The following is a 9,974-nucleotide window of genomic DNA, read 5'->3' as shown; positions in this document are numbered from 1 at the left end:
TTTTCTTTTGTACTGAATATATATGGAAACTTGGTAACAGTTTTTCTCTCATGGGCTGAGAAAATATAGCTCAAAATAATGTGAATTAATTAATAAGTCATTTCAAGAAATCTTCTTTAATTTTGCATCTCCCCATAAATGGAATTTCTCTGGTGCTATGAATATTTCCTAAGTAAGTGTGTGAGTCTCAGGTAAGTTACGGCCTCATGCTCTGTACAAGTTCCTGCGTGTCATCACTGACACCAGCATTCCTTCAGACAGGATTGCCAGGAGGCCTGGTTTCTGGGCTTGGGAACTTCTTCACATGCTGAAACATGTTCCATCAAAAGCAGTTACCGCAACAGGCATCAGAATTAAAAATCTGTAGGAAAGCACACCGAGAATTAAAAGGGACTTATCGCTCGCCACTGCTACACATTTACAAAGTATTTGGACGTATCAGGAAAATAAAGCTTTGTTGCAGCAGGTGCACTGATATTTTGCTGAGCACACATGATACGTAAATGCGTCATGCTGATTAACAGTTGTCATTGGCAGGGAGTAAAATACAATACAAGCTGTATGCCCGCAGTGCACACTTTGCATGTGGCTGCAGATGCTGTCTTGTGCGATTCTGTCCCATTCCCCCCCAGAGCATGATCCAGACTCTCCTGCTCGCTGAACTCTGAGCCCTAGACACCACAGTCACCTGCTGCTGCATCACCCCTGATGTGACTTGGCTGAGCCTCCAACAGACGGTCCCAGAGGCACAAAGGCAGCGTTCTCTTGAAACGACCGACAGATTGATTCTTTTCTGTTTTTCTTTCTTGATTTTCACCACGCTTCACATTCAGGAGGTCACCTCTTGTCACCTGTGCCCAAGGAACTCAGTTAATCAGTAATGAGGTACTTTAGTGTCTATGCACACAGGTGCATCGCAATCAGATGTGAATAACCAATTGATCAAAATAATGCTAAAACATTTAATCCATATCCAAAATCTATAAACTTTATTTTTCTAAAAACATACATCAATATACACTAAGTGATAAATTGCTTTGGATGCTCATTATATTAAGCTTAATAACACCAGACACTGCTGTGTCTTTATTTCTGTTTCAAATTATCTTCAAGGGAGTCATGAGACCTCCTCTTATTCACAAACATTATTATGTTCTTATATGAACAAATTTGTTTTTTCTTACTACCTTATATCCTTATATCCTTTCTTATATCCTTGTTTGAACACAGTGAGGTGCTTTGTAATGTAAAACAGTTATTTAACACGCAGTTGCTACTGTAAGTCTTTCTGAACTCACCTCGTCATTTCAGCAGTGCACTAATGTGAAAGAAATAAAGATCACTGAAATCACAAACAGGAATCTCCAGGAGAAGGGTTCTTATCGTGCTGCCAAGAGCGACAGGATGCCCTGGTTTGTTCTAAATTATTGTTCAGTTTCTGAGAATCAGTGTAAACAGGCCCAGATTCAGCCGATAGCTTGTATAATGTGTAGCATTGTTGGCAAGTGTCGCTTATATTACGCTGTGCTTTTGATACTTATACCTCTGCTGTGTGCAGGAAAAATACCAATGCAATGAACGGCTTCTCCTGCCTTTCTTATTTTGCCTTTTTCATCTCATAAAACTCTATAATATTTCATAATACTGTACCATACTGGTATTGTACTACTGTATATATCAAAATCCCATACCACAGTGTATTATATATAATACTGTATAATACAATAGCACAGTGTATATTATACCATAATACTTACTATAGTGTACTTTTAACCTCAAACAAAAACACAGGACAAATGACTCTTTGGTGCAAAAATAAAATCTCTGCAGCATCCTCTTAAAACCTTTCACTATCCAAAAACAATCAACAGAATCTGTATTTAATTAGCATCTGGCGTTTGAACGACTAGCAGTACCATTTCTGTTTAAATAGATTTACTGAGGGCAGCAAACAACAAATCAACCTATTGCAGAAAGCGCATCACACTTTCGCATGTGAAGTGCTCAATAACACACACGTTCTCCGAGACCCATGCTATTCCTGTGACTGGCATTAGAACCGAAGAAGCCATTTAAACTTCCCCAGTTTGAGCGAAGAGATGGGAGTGACAGATTTAGAACGCCAGACATATGGTGCCGAGGGAACAATCTGTCATACTGAAGAGATGAAATAAAACTGATGGCGATCATCAGTGGCGGGCCAGAAGGAGGATAGTTTGATTGATCTTCGAATAATTATTTTTTTCTTTGAATTGTATTTCCATAACATAGATTTAAAAATAGGTAACATCTTTTCTTCCGAAGCAGGAAAAGTGGTGTCCACGATTCCTTAAGCCTTGACCTCAGGAGCTGATCCATTCATTTGCAATGAGGCAGAGCTCTGAGGATTGCACTACAGGCACTCCGTACCTGTTATGGCATTACACACTCAGACATGTTTTGACAGAAAAAAAAACAATGCCCTCAACATAGTCCCTAAATTCTTAGAAAACTGTAGTATCGTCCACCCACAAGCACCTTTTCTTCTGCATAAAATGACTCAGGTTGATGAAACTCACCAACAGAGCATTTACTCACATATGGTCTCATAACTACTAAAATGATACAGTATGTGCAATACTTTACATTCTTCTCCCTGGAACAGAATTGTGTTCTAGCCACAGTATTCCAAAGGCATCTTGAACATTTTAAATCTTTTAAATTATTTTGTTTGGTACAAAATGAAAATGAGTATCTTGTTACAATATATAATACAATCAACCAGCAATTCAGTGCACTAGTGCTCATTCAAGGGCTGAACATCATCAAGAAGGTCTGTATCATCAACACTGAAAAGTGTAAGTACTAAGCCAGTGAAGTGAACTTGGTCATTGTTGCTGTCTACTAGTGAAATCTGTATTTCGGATCAAAAGATTAATATGAAGCAAAATGTGGAGAATTTGACCTTTTCTGGTTTCTGGATGTTGTTTTGCGTATTTTTAGCCATGTTGGAACAGTTTGCTTTGTTGTGTTCAATCCCCCATTTCAGGTGCACATTAGAATTGGGACATATTAATTTACAGTAACTGTAAAATTAGTATTTGGTCACATTAAATGCAATCATTGCTTCCAGGCTGTGACCAATCGACATCCCCAGACTCTTGATACGTTCCTTTGAGATGCTTTTTCAAGTCTTCAGTGCAGCCACTCTCAGTTGTTGCTTGTTTGTGGGGTTTTCTGCTTGTAGTTTCTTCTTCAATGAGTAAAATGCAGCTCAATACGATTCATTCTGTAGCTGCCATCACCAGTTACTTCATCAGTTACTCTGCCTCCTTCTGTGATATTCTGTGCTGACGTGCTATTCATTTTAGTGCCCTTGTTTTTGTCATTGTCGTTTTGTCACTTCTTCACAATTCCAATTCTTCTAGAATGATTCTTTCATTTCAGTTCAAATGAAGTGCCATTCAGTGTTGCGACATTTGATGTCCCTATTATGAAGCACTCGTTTGCTATCAAAACACGCTGTCCTCTCTTGCATTACTGCAATGCACTGTTTGCTAGGGTAGCATACAGTGTTGCTATCGCCACTCACCAGCCAGTATTGCAACATACAATGTCACTATTACAACGTAATTGTTTGTTATTGTAATGGACTGTCGCTGCCACAACGCACTGATCACTGTCACGACATCTGATGATGCTATCATGATGCACTAGTTTGCTTTCCTGATATGTCCTTCACTATTACAACATGTGATGTCTCTCTCACGATATCTGATGCTGCTATTGTGATGTATTGTTTTGGTATCGCGACACACCCTTCACTATCGTGACATGCACTGTTGGTATCGTGAAGCAATTCTTTTCTATCACAACCTACTGTTGCCACTGCAACGCACCAAGTACTGTCATGACATCCAATGTTGCTATCATGATACACTGCTGTGCTATCGTAATGTATTATTTGCTATTGTTGTGACATACAAATAGGCTATCTTCTCGCAATTGTTAACTATTGCAACTAACTGTCGCTATTGTGGTGTACCGATCACTATCGTGATATACTATTTTGCATGTCCACTGTTGCAACGTGCAAGGTCATAATTGCAATGCAGTTGTTTGCTATCTGATGTCACTATCACGACACACTGGTCTGCTATTGAGACAGTAGTTCCATATGACGTATGTTCCACATGTGACTAATGAGGCTGTTACAATATTTTGCTATCGTGACACTCTTTGTCTGCCGCAGTCTTCTGCTCGCCGCACTTCCATTGAAGACTTCAACAGACTGAAGAGTTATAGGAAACAGATGGGTGTGAAAAACTGTGCTGCTGTTCAGCTGCAGTATTTGGAACTGGAGGAAAAGCACCTGCTTCTAGATGTACTTGGAAGTTACACTGTGGGACCGGGCTCATTACAGCTAGCTTCTGTTTACAGAGACCCATAAGAGCAGCTGCCTACAGATGGGATTTAGAGGTCCATGGGATTTCTGTACAATGTATAGTCATCTTCTATAAAACACATGCACCAGCATAATCCTTTATCTTGGATGCAATTGACTTGATTGACCCCTTGAACTTCTGCCTCATGGAATGCAAAGCATGTTGCGATTTCTATTAAACCAATAAGGGACACTTATTCTGCAACAATGCATCCAGAAAGCAGTTTTTTCCTGACAAAGGGTGGTGGCAACATGGAGCTTACCCTAGAAACAAAGGGTGTTATATATGCAGTGGTTAGCATTGGAGCCTTGCAGTTCAGTTGCTGGTGCCCAGGGTTTAATCTCAATTGCAGTTCACTGGCAATAGCCCTTGGGTGCTATCTGTGTGGAGTGTGTATGTTGTTGGCTTGTGTGTGCCCCTCAGTGGACTGGTGCCCCATCCAGAGTCTATCTTGTCCTGCACCTGTTGCTTGCTGGGATAGACTCCAGGTCCCCCATGATGATTGGAGGAACAAGCAGTTAGAAAATGGCTGGAATTAACTTTCATAACGTAAGTACAGCCCTACATTTTTCAGTTTATCTCAATATCTAACAAAAATCTTTTTTTTTGGGTCTGAAGAATTTTCTTTCCTTGGATTCATAATGAACTTTGTGGTCATTAAAATAGTTCTAGACATCAAAGGAACGTGGATATTTTTTGGTGCATGTAATTGATTTGCTGTGAACAACATACTAACGATAAGAGATGTCTTTCTCGGGGTACTGTAATCCAGGTCATTCCAAAATGATGTGGAATGAGAATGAAGTTGCACTGATGTTTGTTTTGCACCACAGTGCATGACGGAATGTGGGAAGTTCTTTTTAAAGTTGTACCACAAAACGATGAGTAGGGTAGAACTTGCTTTTTACCTGGTGCCTTTTTCACTTAGTCATTGTTACTGGGATGCCTATATGACCTCTAAGTGAAGACTAAAGGAGAAGAGCAGAGAAGACCGGTGAGCCAGTACCAGAGGCAGCCCCCAGCCCACTCCCTGACGCTACACCACCGTGCTTCACGGATGAGGGGAGTATTAAGGGTCATTTGTCACGATCGTAAGCCCCTCCTCTTGAGGGTGCTCCGGCTCTTCCTCGTTTGTCCTGATTTTTCGCACCTGCATCTGTTCCAGCCCCTCCCTACAAAAGCCAGAAGCTCCTACCAGTCCGGGCTCAGCTCTGGAAGATGGACGCCCAGAAGCCCGCCTTCCAGCGAGTCCAGTAGTGGCCTGATGGCATCGGCTTCCCAGCGGCGTCCTGACCATCTGGGTCCGGGGCTGGGAGCGCCTGGCCCCATTCCCCCCTTTTATCTCCCCATCCCTGCACCAGATCCCGCTCCGGCTTTTAAACTCTGTCTCGTCTGTCATGGATGGATTACCCGGCTCTGGACTTTTGCTCACCCTGGACTTTCCTATGGACTCCCTTTGGACTTGTTTGCCTTGGCCACGCCCCCCCCCGAGCCCCAGCGCACCGCCGACACGCCCCCCTGTTCTTCTTCCAGCCCCGATCCCAGTCTTCTTTCCCGTGTCTGTTTCACTCCCTTCCGGATTCTGCCGTCTGCACAGGGTCCTGAAAAACGCTTTGTGACACATTTGCAGTTCCCTCCCCAAATTCGGCCTTTTCACCCTGATAACGGTCTACTTTAGTCCTTTCTGTCTGTCGATCTCTGTTCATGAACGCCTGTGCCTTTCCCAGTCTGGGAAGTGGGCTGTGTTTTGCAGGGCGGTGCACAGTGAACTAAGGCACCTTCACACCTGCTCTGTTACATCGGTGGGGTTCTCTGGGGTTCAGGAAGAACACTGTAGCTTAAAGGATATTGTTTGCTCCAAACTCATGTGTGCTGGAATCTTTGTCCCATTTGTTCATATTTATGAATTAATTACATCAATTTATATAGAAAGAACTTAATGGGAATGGTGCCCATTGAGTGAACATGCACATAGGATAACACAAAAAGGGGGAGGTACTGTGCTAACACAATTAAATCAAACTAAAATTTATTATTTGACATTTCTTTTGCTGATTTGCAGCATCTTAGACCGAATATTGGGATAAACGAGTTAAACGAGTTAAAATAATACACAGCAGAACTTTCCATGTATCATTTTCTCTAATATTGTACTGAGTACATTTGTTTCCATAACAGGAAGAAGATTATGGTAAAAAAGAGATTACGATTAAAATAAATCCTCTTTCCTGTATTTTTTCTTCTACTACAGTTTGTGTATTATATACAATTGTTATAATAAGGTACGTTAACAGTTACGAAGATGTTTGGAGAATGTATTATATAAAAAGATCATGCATGAAACCAAAATGAATAATGTTATATACGATGAAGAGGTTGTGATGGAAAGGTCACAAGGAAGGAAGACACAATCTATTATGTACCAGAGGGAATAATATCTCTTCCCAATTAATATTTCATATTATTGATCCACTTAGATCTCACACCTGAAGTCCGTTAACCCTATTGCAAACTGCTCTGCAATTGTTTGCAATAATACAGTACAGTGTGCAGATTTATTCGTCCGCCTATTGCTTATGTTTCTGTCTTTGTCAAGTGTTTCTGAAATTATGAATTGCTGGGCATAGGAACGTGTATTCATGCCATCTGGAAACTGCATTTCAATTTCTAGATTGTTGTCGGACATGTTGAAGAATAGTTCCGAATTATGTAATAGCTTAAACACACACCGAGTTTAAGTCCATCATACCATTCCACTTAGAGAACTGTTTCATTTTCACAATTTCATTTTCCCGGACGACAAGGACCCCGAACGCTGTGTCAAGAAATGCCGGGATTGCGCTTTGAGTTTTCTGTAAATGAGGTGTCGGTAGATTTCCTGTCTGGGTGTGTAATTGGTAAATATATTCTTTGTTTGCAATGCTAAATAAATAGCAATTATTGAGCTGTTCTAATGTGCCCTCTGGCTACATGCACAGTGCATACAGTTTAAAAATTTTTTTTTGTTGTTGTTTTTAAACAACGATCCCACATTTCAAATAAATGATCATCATAACGCATTTTTCTGATACTATTGAAAGTATTTATTGTATTTCTGAATGTTGGTACATAGCGGTTCGTGGTTATTCCCATGGTTATATCCGGGCGAGTACATCTTTGAAACAGCACACACGGCTACCGTTACTGTGAAAAGACTAACGCTGTGACCGAATGTTGACACGGAATACGGACAGGTATGAGGTTTGGACTTTCTTCAGCATTAGGTCATGAAACTACGAACTGCATCTTTAAGAAATACATACATATTTCAGCTTCAAATATTGGTTGGTCCCAACTAGCTTTCTGTGAAGTACCCATTGTTCGTAATACGAGATTTTGTTTTAAAAATACCTAGAATTAGTAATGAATATCCCAGCAAACCTGTTTGTTGCAAATTAAAGCTCTGTCTCAACGATTTCCATAAATCTGTTAACAAACATGGAAAACATTTTATTCATTCTTCTGGTGCTATTTTGAAGAGAAATTGGCAAACGTTTATGACTTTACTGTAGTGTTTGAATACTCCGGAAAGAGATATGAATGGAAGTACTTTTCTTTCCATGTTTTGCAAAATAATATCGTGATGCAGGCTATAAGAACAATTTGTGGAGATATTTTAACAAATATACAGTATTACTAAGACCGGTCTAAACACCCTATGATTAAATAATTTTCTTCTTAGTTAATTTTACTCACTAAGCATATTAGAAGGTTTTGACTTCACGAATTCCCCTTAATAATTCAAAAAACGTATTATATATAAAAAGAGAAGATTACAAATATGCATATACAACGTATATTAAATTCTATTCTGCATTATTTTCGCACATTAAATACATAGAAATGCGTTTGTGATGCGCGGTCTATTTCTACGATATTTGGAATTTAATAAATTAATACATTCGAATTAATAAGATATTAATAAACCATGTAGACCATATCTGGGTCTTATTTGAAATGGTTATGTTACTCTACGCACTCATTTGCCCGAACAATGTTTATTTAATGCACATTTTCTTCTACTTGAAATGTTTCATATTAAACATCTGCAAACCATTCTGTTTAAAACATTACGCAACACTTCATACACATATAATGTTGTCGATCGGTACGAAACACTATGCTGTTATATAAAGCATTAGGCTACAAAATTAGAAACATTGCACTTTTAAAAAAAACGAATAGCCCTGGATACTTGCTAAAAGCAAATGAATGAACTTATAAAATAATTTCTGCCATCATAAAAATATTCAAGTCGGAGTAGCAAGGCCTTTACTGTCTCTAATACAAACATCGCTGTGTTTTACTCGAGAATCGACCAGTTCAAACTTAAAAACAAAATCGAAACCCGTGCGCGCCTTATCTCTGTCTCCTCTGCTCCATGCCATTGGGAAGGAAGCCTGCAATAATGGGCACTGGCCAGATGAGGGCAGCAACGCTCCACACAATGATCACCAAAGTCATGAAACAGGCCACCAAAGTTGACTCGATGGGCTTGCGGTTCAGTCTCCAGCTGTGGTCGCCTTTCAGCTCGTCCAGGCCGAAGTCCAGGCAGCAGAAGCCCAGGGGCTCCCCGGCCTGCAGCGGGTACGACCTGGCCTGCCCGAACCGCCGGCTCCGGGCGAGCCCGCACCCCACGCACAGCCTGAACTCCTGCTGGCCGCCCGCGACGCCCAGGTGCTCGATGACAACAGGTGAGACCGCCCGGCTGAAGGCCGCGGAGAAGAACGCCCGGCCGTGGTTGTTGGTGGTGTAGATGAGCACATCGCACTGGAAGCCCAGGTGCCTGTCCCAGCGGGCCACCAGCGAGGTGGGCATGAGCCTTTGCACGCTGATGTTGCACAGGGGCTGGAGCGCCGCCTCGGGGGACGCTTCGCCGCCCTCCACGGATCTCTTGGAGTACCTGACGTCCACCTCCAGGTTCGCCAGGAAGCGGGTGGAGGAGTTGATCGGGGGCAGCAGGAGGTCCTCGTCGCTCCAGCAGCGGCACCGTCGGAGGAGCCCGGCAGCGGCGGTCAGGGCCAGCACCAGAAGCAGCGACTTGCTTAGCATGGCACCGGGGGTGCTCCTCCTGCTGCGCGCATGGTTTCCACCCCAACGGCGGCCAGGGCGAGCGGAGAAGCGGGACGGCGAGGGCGCACCGGCGCTGCGAGCACAGCCGCTCCCGTTGCGCTCAAGGAGTTCGGGATCTCCCTACGGTGATCCGCTTAAAATGGAAACGTCATTTGTCTCTAACTCCCATAAACCCGTTTCCCTTTTCTCTTTCTCTCTCTCTCGCCTCTGGAATTAACTGGCTGCTAACCAGGGTGTGCGCTCCCCCCACCCCCTCCCCCCCTTTTTTTGCGCTCGAAATTACTGTACAAAATGCAACAAGCTCAACTAAAGCGGACTTTCAACGCCCGACAGCAACGATGGCAAACGAAGCAGCAGCTGTCGCGCTATTTACGAGCTACCTGCCCCAGCGAGCGCGCCGCGTCACACCCCGGAGAGCGGCCAGATGTTCTGAGGCTG

The 9,974-nt window shown here is 42.4% G+C and overlaps 1 protein-coding gene across 1 annotated transcript; it reads right to left on the bottom strand.

Moving 5' to 3' along the window:
* Positions 1-7,483: 7,483 nt before the first annotated feature.
* On the bottom strand, positions 7,484-9,974 carry tmem158 (transmembrane protein 158). The gene has a single exon (XM_088929701.1). It carries the CDS (start codon positions 9,513-9,515, stop codon positions 8,823-8,825), a length of 693 nt encoding a protein of 230 aa, XP_088785827.1. The 5' UTR covers positions 9,516-9,974; the 3' UTR covers positions 7,484-8,822.

This window comes from Atractosteus spatula, chromosome 12 (genome assembly GCF_055471065.1).
Source record: "Atractosteus spatula isolate fAtrSpa1 chromosome 12, fAtrSpa1.hap1, whole genome shotgun sequence".
In the NCBI taxonomy this organism is placed as follows: domain Eukaryota; kingdom Metazoa; phylum Chordata; class Actinopteri; order Semionotiformes; family Lepisosteidae; genus Atractosteus; species Atractosteus spatula.
The sequence above is the reverse complement of the archived record's forward strand: the minus strand, read 5'-3'. Positions and strand labels throughout refer to the sequence as shown.